At 38.9% G+C, this 16252-nt stretch overlaps 1 protein-coding gene across 2 annotated transcripts in view; it reads left to right on the plus strand.

Moving 5' to 3' along the window:
• The window catches only part of TBC1D32 (TBC1 domain family member 32), a 96503-nt gene that overhangs the window by 47960 nt on the left and 32291 nt on the right, over positions 1–16252 (plus strand). For both annotated transcript variants that reach the window (XM_086632107.1, XM_086632108.1), the window contains exons 23-25: positions 1636–1758; positions 2992–3100; positions 3960–4053. In XM_086632107.1, the coding sequence (XP_086488233.1) occupies positions 1636–1758; positions 2992–3100; positions 3960–4053 (326 nt within the window). The remainder of the gene's footprint in view (positions 1–1635; positions 1759–2991; positions 3101–3959; positions 4054–16252) is intronic.

Raw genomic sequence — 16252 nt, forward strand, 5'->3', positions numbered from 1 at the left:
CCCAGGGAAGTGGTTGAGTCACCATCCCTGGAGGTATTTAAAAGATGTGTAGATGTGGTGCTTAGGGACATGGTTTAGTGGTGGACTTGACAGTGCTATGTTAATTGTTGAACATGATGTCCTTTAAGGTCCTGTACAATCTAAATGATTCTATGATTCTACCTAATTTTATTTGCTTATAGTTTGTTCTATTTCTTGCTCTGCCTTGTGTACCAGAGGAGATGATATAAACATTCTCAGCCATCAGTCTTCTCAAGTGGTTTTTAACTGCTGGTAGCAGTTTCTTTCCATTTAAAGTCATCATACTAACTGGAGAAATGATCCATCTTCATAATGGTTTCAGTGTTTTTTTTGTGTGGATTTGTCTCTATATGGTAATAAAAAAATATATAGTTGAACTGTCATTTCTTCTTCTGTGATTTAGAAAAGTACTGAGAACAAATCAATGTCAGGAAGTAGTTAATGTAAAATAAATAAAACTTGACTAAAACTTAACATATCAAGTTATATTAAAAATGCAACATAAAAAAATAAGAAAAAGACATGTTATCATCTTGACTATTTAATTCTTGGCCACAATTGTGTGAATTTGCAGGTGTTAAATATCTAGAGAATGGCTTGTAAACTTTTGCTATTGTCAGTGGAAATATATTGGGAATTACATGGAAGAAAGTAAGCATTGACTAACAAACTGCCAATTTCAAACTATTTGTATTGTCTAGTTCATATCAAGTCTTATGTGAATGTAAAATATAATGCTGATCAGGCTTGATTTATGTTGTGCTTTATGACACTGATAAAACAGAAAATAAAAATAGCAGCAAGAATATTTAGTCATACTATTTTCCATGAATGGGGAGCCGTCAATGTAATTATTCTATTGCTGTGTTAAAGTGAATAGATTAGTTTAAAAAAGACAAAAAGTACTATGATTTGGATTGCCCAAATGTTAGATTTACATGAAATGTATTGGAGTACTTTCCCTGTTAATTTGCCCTGAGGTTATAAAAGAAAATTGTATGTAATGTGCTGTTATGTGCTCTTGTGATTTTTAACTTCATTTACCATTGTTTTGTGTCTTGTGAAATTAAAAAACCACAGCAGATTTGTTGATTTTGTTACATATTAAATCTTTTATTGCTTTTGAACTGTGTTAAATTTGATTATACAGAAGTGCTTAAAAGCCTGTTTCCTAAAGGAAAGATATATTTTTATCTCCCTCCCTCCTCCCACTTCAGACAACCTGTTTCTGAGTTTGCCCTACCAGCCTGTTATAATTTCTTCACATTTCACGTGGAATGTCTTATTAAGTCTGTGTCACTTTTGTTGCTCTCTAATAGAAACTCAAAAGCAGCCTGAGCTGACCAGTGTTTCCTCTGGTTCTTCAGTGCAATGAAAAATCTGCTGGGAACCATTCCCTGTTTGCTCCAGGCTGTGCCACCTGAGTGGGTAAAAAGGATATAAAAAAGTGTTCCTGACCCAGTTCTGTCTGGATATTTTTCAGATACTTCAAGGGTTTTTTTTTCTTTTTTTTTCTTTCCATTTTGAGATCTCATAAACATGTTCGCCTTTGTCTTACTCTGCGCTGTTGGGTTCCTGACTGATGTGCTATCATTTCAATGTGTCCTTCTGCAGGTTGTTAAACGTGCTGTGCTGTGAGCTCAATACCCTTTTACTCTTGGAGACTCAGTATAAAGTGTCACAAGTTTTACTAACTGCTCAGGAGGAAAATGTCACAGAAACTTCAGAAGGACCAGGGTAAGAAGTGGCTGATGTAAATGTTATTTTAACTATCAAACTTTTGTCCTGAGAATAAATGCATGAATACTTTAGTGGCTTTAAACGTGGAAATGCTCTCACTCAAGTTGGCTTGTAATGTGCATAAATTTACTTTCATGCAGGTTTCTCATCAATCTTAAGTTATGAAAAGATACAACGTCTTTTTCTTTCTCCCATGTCCACCTCAAACATGTAAAAAATAAAAAAGCAAATATCTTTCTCACTTTCATTTGTATTAATCTTAAATTGTTTCTTAAAAAAAAGTGTAGAATTTGTGGGTGTAAGTATGCCTTTTATTTGTTTTTTATATTATAATTCTATATTATGTGTGTAATATAAAATCAGGGTATTGTTTTCATGTTTATGAATTAGAGGTATCATCAGTACTTTTTTATTGGATTTTTTTTTTTTTATTATAACTTAGTCGACTCTCCAACTTCTGTGATTTTGCATTCCTGACTTTTAAATAAAATTGCACAATGCACCCTTTCAAAAGGAAAAAGTGTATTTTTGGACAGAATTGGACAGTCATTTAGTCCTAGATGTTTTGCCCTTTCTCTCAGCATGCTGAATTTTAAGAACTTTTCTCTAACTGTTTGCTTTTTGGGACCAGTACACAGTATGGATAAAATCTCAGCAAATATAGATAATTGTTATATACCATTTGAGGATGAAACCTAATATTTCCTTACCAAGGAAAAAGTTGTAAGAAACTTGGTGTATAAAAGCCGATTTTTATTCCTTTTTAAAAAAAAATTGTACCTTGGACTACATAGTGACTTCAGATAGCAAGTTAGCTGTGTGTTAAGTTAGGAATAACTCTGCTTATTTGTGACAGCAGAAATTTGCTGGTAGACCAAATAAGGAGCAAAATTTGATGGTCCATGAACTGTCTCTGCCCTAGTTACTGAGCATGTGGGTATAACAAAGCTTGCAAAGTTTCTGCACTTTCCAGTCCCCTAATTATTCAGATGTTTCCAGTCAACAGTAGGTAGGAAAGTAGGATGTTAGGATAATGCTTGCAGACATCTCAAAATACTTCATGTTTCTGTTGATATGTTTATACTGTTGTGTTTTCCAGGTTGTATTTTAACTCTGATATGTCTCTAAAGTTATTCTTGCTCATTAAGTTTTCTGAAATAAACAGACAGTAAATCGAAGTGATTCTGGTTCTTGGAATTTTTTGTTTTGTGTTTGATTTTTTTTTCCCAGGGATTTTATAATTGATGGTCTATCAGTGGAGAGAAACCATGTTCTTGTTAGGATAAATCTTATTGGAGGACCACAAGAAAGGATTTTGCCTTCGAGAGTACTGGATAAGGTTAGAAGCTAAAGTTTAACAGTTTCTCTTTCCAAAACTCCTGCCTTCATTAACTGAACATTTTTGCTCATAATTCAGCATGGGGAAAATTATTTAACATTAAGAAATACTAGTCCACCTTTAGCTTTATACAGGACTAACATTTTTAAGAAGTGATACACTGAAAAATCACATTGTTCCCACTATCTGGGGTTGACATGTGCCTAGGACATAATGCGTTCAGATGAAATGTTTATATTGCTCCATTTTAATGTTACTTTTCCTACTATAAAAGTGAATATAATTTGTCTATTTTTTACTTTTATGTTTCTGTGTTTTCTTTATTTGCCTTCCATTTGTTATATCTTCCTTTCATTTGATTTTTTTTTTCTGTGCTTGGATTTTCATCTGCAGTATCTAATACCCGGAGCTTTCATCAATATTCTAACAATACAGTGTTTGTTAAGCAGCTCCTTTAAATGTTCTGCCTCTCACTGGCTGTCAGATGAAATGCAAATTACTGTTAGTACAGCAAAGACAGCTAGATCACTGTATAAAATTGGAAATACAGTTTTGGTTTTTTTTTATTTTTATAAAATTTGCAATTTCTCTTTTGGTTGAAAAAAAGAACTGTAAAATCAAGAATGACAGTTGTATATAGCGGAAAAAATTCTAGCTCAAATGCTTTTTGGATTTTGTATGCTTCAGTTCCCCGCCCCCCCCCCACCCCCCCCAGTTATGGAATATCTCACTGTGGATTGTAGTATCAAGCATAATTTTGGTCCAAAGTCAACAATTCCGGGAACTTTACCTGTGTGTTAATTGACCAAATGCTATTAATTCTTCTCCTCAATTAATTTCTTTCTGGTCCTGTTTCTAGGGCAATGATCCGTATCCTTGGCCAATGTTTTCATCGTTCCCTTTGCCAAAGTGCTATCTTACAGAAATTCCTAGGAAAGCTGAATTCAGACAAGGTACATACAAAGCATGCAAGCAGCATAGATGTCAAACAAGCACCTCTCTCAATTTCATTTTTTTTTTCTCTTTCCTCCTCACACCCCATCCCCTAGATTATAATCTCATAAGTATTTAAGGATTTTTTTATTGTCAGCTACATTTGTAGCTAAATAAGTCAGTTTGGTTTTGCTTGTCTGGTTTTGTGCAACTGTCAATCCACAAAGCTCTGTTTAGTAATCTAATTCTTATGCAAACTTCAGGATTAACCTTTTGGCTCGGCTCAGGTGAGTGGCTCATGACACATATTTATATCATTTCTCTAGTAACTGAAGCAAGACCGTATGGTTAAGCTACAAATTTTTTGTACACTGTTTTTGTGATTCATATCCCTGTGTTTACAAAGCTTGGTGGAGTGTGAAATAGACAGTATTTAGGATAGTTCGTTTCCGCACTGAACATCAATTTGGAATGTGGGCAGACTGAAGAATCCTTTGAAGAACTATCTAGGCAGAGCAGTTTAATTCGTACAGAGAAACAGTTTTAAAGTTTTTAATTTGCATGGACAATGCAAAAGAATCTGATGAATGGTTTATGGTAAATAAATAATTCTTTGTATTTGCTCATGTTTGCTGTATCCTTGAGATGTACTTATTAGAAATCATTTGTGAATTTCCTTAGCAGATACAGATTTTTTAAAGTGACAGAAATTCTACATTAAGTGTAGAATACAAAATAGACTGTTTATAAATATCTAGAAGAAATTTTAAAAAAGGTGATTCCCTTCTTTGACAAGAGGAAAGGGCATGTAGCCTAAAAGCAGGCAGTTTTCTGTATCTTGACTTTAGTAATACTGTTCCAGGCTTCCCAAGGCAATTTACATGAGACAACAATCAAATCACCATAAAGTGGGTGCCCAGTTGTTTTAAATATGTCTGCAAGGAGGCAGGTGGTATTGCTCTTGGATTGGAAAAGCATATTTTGTTGTATCCCACAGAACCTCTCTGTTGTCTTGTTCAGAGCAATTCTGTTGCTTATCATTAACAACTGAGATAATGGAATGGAAATTGTAGTTGTCACTTTTGTGGATGAGAACCACCCAGGAAAGATAGGGTAAAATTTTTTTTTGAATAACAGTAAATTTGCTGAAATGAGATTTCAAAGATTTCCAAATGTGTTTGATGAAGTATTGAAATATTTTTATTTGAAATGGCATTTTTGATACTAGAGGTATCTTCTTTACTAGAAGTAAAAGACTATATAGCTGAAAAATGAACAGATCATTTAGTTTCATAGTAAAACAAAATATTTTGTGTTTGCTGTTTGAAAAAAAAAAAAGGAAAACAAAACATTGATAGTGTTCTATTTTTGTTCTCATTTAAAAAAAAAAAAAAATTGATTCTTCCACCAAGCTGAATATCTAATTTGCCAGACTGAAGCTTTTAGGATATGTAAGTTATTTTGAAATAAAGTATCAGAATAAATAGATCAAAAAATGAAAGGAATGAAATTCATAAATTGCTATTTCAAGTGCTTGGAAAAAAAGGAATCGAGCATGAGTAGAAGATGGAGGATATCTGAACTGTATTCTTCAGCACTACAGTATGGCAATAAGTGCTCTGTAACTAGAGAGGTTAAAAACGTGATTATGAGAAAGGTCCGTGAATTACATTTTTACAAGACAGAAGATGACCTTTGTCAGCTGAAGGTGGTGAGTCCTTGGGTGGAGTACCTCTAACACAGGCACTGAATTCTAAGGAAAATAGGTATGTTTGAGGGATTCTAGAGCACAGCTACAGATCGTGAGTTTGAAATGTGATGCACAAGTATGGTTGAAATAATTGGAACGGGCTGATGCTGAAAAAACAGAGGTCATGCAAGTCTCTTAGTACATTAAAAGCAGTTATAAGGAGGGCAGATTGATTGTTTTCTATGTCCCTGTGCAGAAAATGGAATGCTTGACTGACTTGGCAATAAAGATTTGTTACAAATTAGTAAAAAAAATCTAGCAGGATACATCTGGAAGTCGTGAAATCGTCACTGGAAGTTTTAAGAGCAACTTCTTTGTTGTTGTGAGTATTCAGAAATCATACTGTGTGTTACACAACTTGCTCAGAGGTTTTAAAAACAGTTTAGACAAACACTTGCTGAATTTCAATTCTGCTTCAGTGCAAGGAGATGGACAGGGTTCACACAGACGACTTCTGAATGGCAAGCGTTCTGCAGCTGTGCAAATGCTTGTGCATCATATGAGTGGGAATGCATGACTTCTTGCTTCGTTGTATTATGTCACCAAGGATCGAAGGCCAGCACAATGTTTCTGTGGTTACCTGCAGCTGTCTGCATTCAGATTTCATGCTGTGGTGTTTCATTATGCAACCTGTGTGGTTTCATTCCTGTCCTCTTTTGGGGTGTTTCTCTTATGTGAATAATTAGGACTACTAGATTCCTAGCACTGTTGAAGAATGTGCAGTTTATTTGGCTGAAAAGGCTGTAACTGTAGGTTTCATTCTGTCTGTCCTGACTTCTTATTTACCTCATCTCTTATTACCCAGATGACTTGGACACCTGAAGAGAAGCTTACCTTTTCTTTCTCCTTTGAAATTGGTCCTGTGTCCATCACATAATTGTGATGTCAGCTGTAAAAACATCACCTGAGTTGATTTTTTTTTTTAAAATATATCTATACAACAAATATTGGAGATAACTGAGGGGAGAAGGTAAAAAAAAGAAAGGAAAAAAATGTGCATGCAGATGTGATATTGCTGTCTCTGAACATGTTTCTCTTCTGACCCTCCCTTCAGATGGAGTTGAAGGACAGATGCAGTAATAGAACCTTTGTTTCCCAGGGGTGTCTCCCAACTAATGGAAGTTGCCTTTGTGAGTGAAAGCTGAAATTAATCACTGAATATTTTGGAACTAGTGTGGCTGTTGCTCACTGAAAAGATTATGTACTACTGAGGTCAGGGAACAGGAGCCTTCATTTCCACAGCCCTAGACCTCGTGGCCTGTGACTGTATCTAGTATAAAGGAAAACCATAGATAAAGTAGCATATGAGGGGTGGTCACTGAAAAGGAATCATTCACACTGAGTTTTCTATGAAGAAAACACAAGAAACAGTTTTTTTTTTTCTTCCCTCTCTAAATTATTTTGAAGGACAGTGATAAACATACACCACTGGCACCATTCTGGTTGTTCACTTTGGAGGGAAAAGTGGGGAGGACTAACTAGCTGTAAGAAAAAGCAGAGCAGTGCTAACTCTGCAGTGTCTGGAACAGTGTTTCCCAGCAGCAAGGCCTGAAGGCTGCACCTTAGAGGACTGGTTTTTAACACTCTTGTATTATCCTGTGCTGATGTAGTGCTCACAAACACTGTCAACTGGATGTTTTACTTCACTGGATCAAAGGCATCCGCGGGTCCTGAGGGAACTGGCAGATGAAGTTGCTAAGCCACTATCCATCATATTTCAGAAGTCGCGACAGTCTGGTGAAGTTCCCAATGACTGGAAAAGGGGAAACATAGCCCCCATCGTTAAAAAGGGAAAAAAAGAAGACCCAGGGAACTACAGGCCAGTCAGTCTCACCTCTGTTCATGGCAAGATCATGGAGCAGATCCTCCTGGCGACTATGCTAAGGCACATAGAAAATAAGGAGGTGATTGGTGACAGCCAGCATGGCTTCACTAAGGGCAAATCCTGCCTGGCTAATTTGGTGGCCTTCTATGATGAGGTTACAGCATTGATGGGTAGGGGAAGAGCAACTGACATCATCTACCTGGACTTATCCAAAGCATTTGATACTGTCCCACACAACATCCTTGTCTCTAAACTGGAAAGCCATGCTTTTGATGGATGGACCACTCAGTGGATAAGGAATTGGCTGGATGGTCGCACTCAAAGAGTTATGGTCAACGGTTCAATGTCCAAATGGATGCCAGTGACAAGTGGTGTTCGTCAGGGTTCAGTACTGGGGCCAGTGCTATTTAACATCTTTGTTGGTGACATGGAGAGTGGGATTGAGTGCACCCTCAGCAAGTTTGCAGATGACACCAAGTTGTGTGGTGTTGTGGACACGCTGGAGGGAAGGGATGCCATCCAGAGGGACCTTGAGAGGCTGGAGAGGTGGGCCTGTGAGAACCTCATGAAGTTCAACAAGGCCAAGTGCAAGGTCCTGCACATAGGTCGGGGCAATCCCAAGCACAAGTACAGGCTGGGCGGAGAATGGATTGAGAGCAGCCCTGAGGAAAAGGACTTGGGAGTGCTGGTGGATGAGAAGCTCAACATGAGCCAACAATGTGCGCTGGCAGCCCAGAAAGCCAACCTTATCCGGGTCTACATCCAAAGGAGCATGGCCAGCAGGTTGAGGGAGGTGATTCTGCTCCTCTACTCGGCTCTCGTGAAACTCTACCTGGAATACTGCTTTCATCTCTGGAGTCCCCAGCACAAGAAGGACATGGAGCTGCTGGAGCGGGTCCAGAGGAGGGCCACGAAGATGATCCGAGGGCTGAAGCACCTCTGCTATGAAGACAGGCTGAGAGAGTTGTGGCTGTTCAGCCTGGAGAAGAGAAGGCTCCGGGGTGATCTTATAGCAGCCTTCCAATACTTAAATGGGGCCTACAGGAAAGCTGGAGAGGGACTTTTTACAAGGGCGTGTAGTGATAGGACAAGGGGCAATGGATTTAAACTGAAAGAGGGGAGATTTAGATTAGATATAAGGAAGAAGTTTTTCACTCTGAGGGTGATGAGGCACTGGAAGAGGTTTCCCAGAGAAGTTGTAGATGCCCCATCCCTGGAGGTGTTCAAGGCCAGGTTGGATGAGGCTTTGGGCAACCTGGTGTAGTGGAGGGTTTCCCTGCCCATGGCAGGGAGGTTGGAACTAGATGATCTTTGAGGTCCTTTCCAACCCAAACCATTCTATGATTCTAAAAATGAAGGTATCGTAATTTACACTGATATAATTAGTAACTACGTTGGAGTAGTGAAGTAGTTCCTCTGTGTCATGATGACATATTGAATGGGTAGACTGACCCAAGAAGTGTATTTGTGTTTGAGGAAAATCTCTAGTGCATCAGTCTTTAGAAATATCTGCCCTGATGGAGATGTTAAGCATTTGCCTATATGGTATATGTGTCTGTAGGAAAGAATATATGGAAAAATAAACTTAAAAGATAAACTGGTTTTTAGTATACGTTAATTATTTCAGCCAGTATTTAGAGTTAGAAAACTATTGGATAGCAGTATATTAATGGTTTACTTCTGTCAAAGATAATTTATAGTGAAACTCCAAATGATGTATGTGGATCATTACTTCCATGTGTAAATTAATTATGCCATTTCCAGTTGTTTACACTGCAGCAAGATACCCTGTTGCTTTTCTTTTATCTTAATTGTTCAGTTTTTATTTCAGTAAGATAATTTGAGGAAGAGCTATTAAGTGGTTTTCAGAGAGTGATATAGTCCTTTGTTATTGAGGATATAACTATTAACAATACTGGTTTTTTACATGTAATATTAACTACACTGTAGGTTATTAAAAGTTAAACTTTTTAGAACTGTATTAAACTGTAATATTTGCTCTCCTGTTTGCACATAAGATCTATTTTCCTTTTCTTCTCCTAGCTCTGCAGTTGTGACAGTTGGTGATGAGTGTTACTGAGGAATAGTGTCCGTAATTGCCCTACAATGATGCATTCACTGCTTAGCATTTCCATATACATGGGCACCCCATCATTCATTAATCTTACTCTTCCTGACTTGTACAGTCCAGAATTACTACCAAAAATCTTTTGTGATAATGTTCTTAAAGTCTTTTAATGTTTTATCTCAGCCACTGTTCTGAGTTCTGCCTTTACTTTATCCTCTAACTTGAATGGGAACACGCTGCCATGTTTCTGTTTTGTTTTGTTTTCTTTTGTTTTTCTTTTTTAATTTAGATTTCTTTTCAGCCATGGTTTTTTTGGTATCTACCTGAAACTAGCAGTCTCTCTGTTCTAATTTTTTTTTTTTTAAACTTTCTCTGTTAAAGAACTAGCTATGTCAGCTTTCCTGTTATCCCTTATAATTTCATATAAATGTCTTCATCACCTGCACTTCTTTGACTTATCTTCCTTTATATTTTTGGCTTGATATTTTATATGAGCCTATTGTCTTCCACTCTAAGAAATCCACTCAATTAATGAAAGATGAAAGAGAAATAAGTGGACAAGTCTATCAGAAATGTACATGGGCTTTCCTAAAATACATATACGTATATGGATTTTTTTTGATGTGGTAGTCAAATAAAATATAATCAGATTATTCATTATCTCTAAATACAGATTTTGAGTAAGATATTGTCACAGATGGAGTGATGGACTTCATTCTTAAGAGAGAAGCAGCAACATATTTTATTGATATAAGATAGTGAGTTAAAGTTCAAAGGTAAATATGACAGTGGTTTAACAAGATTGGGTGTCAAGGTGCACTGGATTATTTACTGCACAGAGGACAGGGTCAGAAAAAACTGTCAGGGAGACCCTCCTTGGTTCCAAAAGGACCCCCTTGCTTTCTAAACTCCTTCTCAGACAGGAGTCTAGGTACACTTGGATCCAATCCTAGTCCCAGACTTGGTCAGTGGTTTATATCTAAACGATTATATGTGCATAATCAGTCTAAGGTATAAAGCAAATCTTAAAAGACCTTAATCAGGTCCTAAAGCAAATCAGTCAGCGTCTTTTAGGGAATAAGATCAATTTAAACTTGCAGAAAGTTCTAGTGTGGTGGTTCAGATTTCATACATGCAGGTAACTGTAGGTTATTTATAGGTTATTTATATGCAGGTTCCATAGCTTTATAAACTAGTAAATGTGTTGATTTTTTTTTTTCGCAAGGCTATACAAAGCAACCAGTACTAACATAAAGGAAGGACTGGGATGGCAAAATACAACCACATGTGAAGAAGAAGGCAGGACTGCAGCAGATTAATTAAATTGACATGAACTCCTCTTCAATCACATAGTTAGGATATGATTTCTTGTTATGGTTGAGCATATTTAAAAGCTCACTATAATCAGAAGAGGAAAGTCTTATTTTTTTCCTTCCTCACTTTTCTTTCTATTGCTGTTTGGTTTGGTTTTTTTTTCTCCTTCTGTTCCCTCACCTTCTGTCCTTCACCTCCTTCAGCAGTTCTAGCATCTTCCAGGAAAAAAATGATTCAAGTCATTAATCTAGGATAACTAGTGAACCCATTTAGTGATGTACCAGAAAAGAGAAGAAAGAAGCGTGGGACTTTCCTCTTTTGACATTGGCACGTGTTTAGAACGCCTCTAGCAAATAGCCCACCCTCTAGCAAAGCCCACCCTAAGTAACAAGCAATATGCATAGCCCAGGACTGTGTGGTAGTTGGAGCCCCAGTTAGGGGGGTAGTACTGTTGGGCAAGTTATAGTTGCCTACCAACTTGTGAAAGTGAGCTGATATTTATTTGGTATCATGATTTTTTTGGAAGCAATTTTCATTCAAAAATCCCCCAAGGTTCTCTTTTTTTGTGCTGTGATGACATACTGGAGGAAGTGATAGTCCACATTTAATGACAAGCTGTTAAGAGAAGCAAGTGGTTTAGCTGGAAGAAGATAAGATGCTGTGAGTTGTCAAAATATAATACTGGTTACAGTATGTAATGGGTGTATTAAATACATAGTTATGCTATTATATCTTGGTTGCATGGATCTTATGCTTGTTTCCCTGTCATTTGAGTTTGAACATTCCTGTGTTCTCTCTGAGGATCGGAAGTCTTGTATCCTCCTTGACTCGAGGGGGAAAATATCCACTAGTTATATAAAAATTAGTTCTTGTTTTCAGTAGGTTGCTTGCCTGTCACTATTCTGATAACAGAACACATATCTGCATTAGTTGTATTTGGTAAATATTTGAAGTTGCTTAAGTTCCTTTTTTATTAAGAACTACCTTCCTACAGGAAATTTAAGGCAAATACAGTGGTCCATGATCTTTAGCAAAATTTCAGAAAAGACTGTAATACTGTAACCTTTACTTACTTATCGCAGTGTTGGAGCATAAATTAACATTGTAGAAGGTTACATGTTTAAACAGCACAATTTTGGATGCATTGACTCTGCCAGATACTAGCATGTGTGCGTTTCAGCAATCACAAAATAATCTAATTTTGTAAAACCTGCAGGAGAGGAAGAATATTAGAGAGAAAAACTGCAAAGACAAATAGGGGTCAAATCAAGAATCCAGAAGGAGGCAGCAGAGATGGAAGGGCCATGGTCTTGAAGTCCTGTTTTATTGAAATTATTGGGGGATTTATTTTTTAGTAGTTGTATTTCCTTCAGAGGAATCAAAGTTTCACCCTGGTCTCTGTTTGGTAAGCTGACTGATTAAATCTCAGCTTGTAGTCTCTGATCTTTCTCTGCCAAACTGAATTATTACAATCCTTTAGGAAGTTAGATAACTATTTAACTTGTAGAGGAGTGTTGCTTTGCAGTTGTAAGATCTTCTTCAACCTTCACTGGTTATCGAAATAGCAGAAAAGGGCAGAGAAAGAACTGGAAATCCTGCTGATAATACTGTAAAAGTAAATCCTTCTTCACATTAAATTTTCATACTCACGTAAGCTGTTCTAAGGATCAGTGCATGTTGTTTGGAAAGATACTAACTGAGGATTTAGTTATTTGAGGATAACAAAGGAATTTCAGATTAATTAATTTGGAATAATTATTAATTATAATAATTAATTATAATAAGTTACTGTAATCAGCTTATTTTGAAATACTATGTATTGTATAATAAATTCCAATGACAGGGAAACAATTTACTGATTACAAATCAGTAAGTTCTTTAGATCAGCTTAAAATAAATTATAGGCAATATCATAATTCTGTTGAAAATATTCTAATAATCTTAAAAGAATAAGATAATTTGAAAATAGTATTTTGTTTGTGGAAACAATTAAGTTTTATTGGAAAACTGAAATCCTATAAAGAAGTAAAAGTAACAGCAAGTATTCTGAATAGTCATCAACTGGCTCAAACAATTGTTGAATCTTTAATCAGAAGTCACACTTCATGACAGAATTAGTTTCTATAGTGTCCAAAATATAGAAACAGAACAAAGGAGAGCTTGCAAGGTATGAAGAACTTTCATTACCTGAGTGAATAGTTAGTAGAAGTACAGGCTACAATCCTTCTGTAATGATGGCAACTGCATGATCCCATGGCAAAGGGGTTGTGCACAGCCGGAGTGAGTGCATGTGCATTTACCTTATTACAGATACCACCTTTATTTTCCCCTCATGTTGACCAGAAGATATTTCATAGCAGCATCAAGTACTCTGGGAACCAAGTTGCCTGAGGAAAGGCAGTGTAATTGATTGTTTCCATTTTGCAGGGGTCAGTATTTTCTGTTAGAAAACTGAGTTTGATCGGTTTTATTTTACATAAAATTACTTTATAAATTAACTTGGCATTTGAACTTGAAATTTGTTCTACCTTCAAAAAGTAGAATTTGAATAGTTAGCCCTTCCCAATACGTTAACATTTTTAAACAAATGTTGCATATGGGAGGAAATTATTTCCACTTTGTTTGGCCAGAGCATATGTATGCATTATTTTACTTGCTACCTTGCATATATTTTCCAGTGTGCCTTGTCATCATAGAATCATAGAATCATAGAATGGTTAGGGCTGGAAGGGACCTTCAAAGGTCATCTAGTCCAACCCCCCTGCAAGGAACAGGGATATCTCCAACTAGATCAGGTTGCTCAGGGCCTCGTCCAACCTGGCCTTGAACATCTCCAGGGATGGAGCATCCACCACCTCTCTGGGCAACCTGTTCCAGTGTTCCACAACTCTCATGGTAAAAAATTTTTTCCTAATATCCAATCTGAATCTACCTCCCTCTATTTTAAAACCATTACCCCTTGTCCTATCACAACTGTCCCTCCTGAATAGCCTCTCCCCATCTTTCCTGTAGGCCCCCTTGAGGTACTGGAAGACCGCTATAAGGTCACCCCGGAGCCTCCTCTTCTCCAGGCTGAACAGCCCCAACTCTTTCAGCCTGTCCTCATAGGAAAGGTGCTCCAGCCCTCTTAGCATCTTCGTGGCCCTCCTCTGGACCCTCTCCAACTGGTCCATGTCCTTCTTATGTTGGGGGCTCCAGAACTGGACGCAGTACTCCAGGTGAGGTCTCACGAGGGCAGAGTAGAGGGGGAGAATCACCTCTCTCGACCTGCTGGCCACGCTCCTCTTGATGCAGCCCAGGACGCGGTTGGCCTTCTGGGCCGCAAGAGCACATTGCCGGCTCATATTGAGCTTCTCGTCCACCAGTACTCCCAAGTCCTTCTCCTCAGGGCTGCTCTCGATCCATTCTCCGCCCAGTCTGTATTTGTGCCTGGGATTGCCACGACCCAGATGTAGGACCTTGCATTTGGCCTGGTTGAACTTCATGAGGTTGGTACGGGCCCACCTCTCCAGCCTGTCGAGGTCCCTCTGGATGGCATCCCTCCCTTCCAGCGTGTCAACAGCACCACACAGCTTGGTGTCATCGGCGAACTTGCTGAGGGTGCACTCCATGCCACTGTCCACGTCACCGACAAAGATGTTGAAGAGGGCCGGGCCCAACACGGACCCCTGAGGGACGCCACTCGTGACCGGTCTCCACTTGGACATCGAGCCGTTGACCACTACTCTCTGAGTGCGGCCATTGAGCCAATTCCTTGTCCACCGAGTGGTCCATCCATCAAACCCATGCCTCTCTAGTTTAGAGAGAAGAATGTCATGTGGGACAGTGTCAAAAGCTTTGCACAAGTCCAGGTAGATGATCATGCATCATGGTAGCTTGCTAGTATTCATTGTTCAGTGCGAATTCCAAGTCAGACGTTTTGGTTGCAGAAGATGTGTGATTTAAAGAAAAAATTCTTAAAGCCTTAAGTACAGACATCATGTTGTTGAAAGCCAACTTAACATTTTCATATATGATTACACATGCTGGTTCTACATTTGTTGTGCTATGTTTCTTCTGTTTTCAAACCTCTGTGAGACTCAGCTGGTTGTGAAATTTACTGCCTCAGCCTGTGATATTTTATTCTAGAAAAATGGTACAGCATGTGTAATTTCCTCTAACTTAGTAGAAGATAGAGGAAAAAAAAAATCTCTTATAGCCAAGAGAGAAGAGAACATGGTTATTGCCCTTTTGTCATTGCATCAATGGCAATTTTAATTTTGAAGGCATGTCTCCGTATTGTAAAGAGATAATGTATCTTTAATAACAGGATAAGAGTAACAGTAAGGAGCAATCTTTGAAATTCTTTCTGTGCATTTAAAAGGAATCTTTCATGAAGATCTTTTTGTAAACTGTTGCGCAAATTTGTTTTATAAGCAAGCTGAACATAGAATTGTCATGGTTTGATGTGGAGGGGGTGGGGGTTCTGGTGGCAGGAGAGGGGCTTTGCTCCCTGTGACCTCCCTGGTTTTGGAACTGGGTCAGACCTGGTTCTGGCCGCCAGATCAGACTCCCATCCCCCTCAGGCTTGATCCAATCAGCGCCTCTGCGAATTGCCCTATTTAAGTCGGGACAAAGGAACCTGAAAATGTGCTTTGCCCAGGAGTGAGGAGAGAAGGGAGGAGGGCACTGCCCCCGCTCCCTGGCTCCCGGCCGGGCGGCTGCCTGCCTCGGGCCGGCACCGCCCACGGAGAATGGTGGCGGCGGAGCCAGCTGGGGAGCTCGGGGCCACCCCACTCCTGGGGTGCCCACTGGGCTGAGTTCACCTGGAGAGGACTGAGACCTGAGAGAAACAGCTGCATCGACAGCAGGTCAGTGAGGATGGAGCGGGAGGAGGTGTGCCGGAGCCGAGTTTCCCCTGCGGCTGATGGTGAGATAGCAGGCAGCCCCCCTACAACCAGGACGGCCTCGGTGGAGTAGAGACCCACTCGCAGCCCATGGGGAGAAGATGCTGGAGCCTGAGGATGGTCGTGTTGGGATGCACGACAAGGCAGAGAGGCATCTGGAGTCTGCGTGACAACCCACGCCAGAGCGAGTGGCTACAACTCCCTAAGTATCCGAGACTGTGGTAAAGCCCACACCGGAGCAATCTGTGGGGAAGGATTGTTTCCAGTGGGCTGGACTCACGCTGGAGAAGTTTGTGGATTTTTCCTCGTGGGTAGGGGATCCACTGGAGCAGGGGAAAAGGGTGTATGGACTCCTCCTCCTTTAAGAAAGAAGCAG

Source organism: Tauraco erythrolophus, chromosome 2 (assembly GCF_009769465.1).
Source record: "Tauraco erythrolophus isolate bTauEry1 chromosome 2, bTauEry1.pri, whole genome shotgun sequence".
Taxonomy (NCBI): domain Eukaryota; kingdom Metazoa; phylum Chordata; class Aves; order Musophagiformes; family Musophagidae; genus Tauraco; species Tauraco erythrolophus.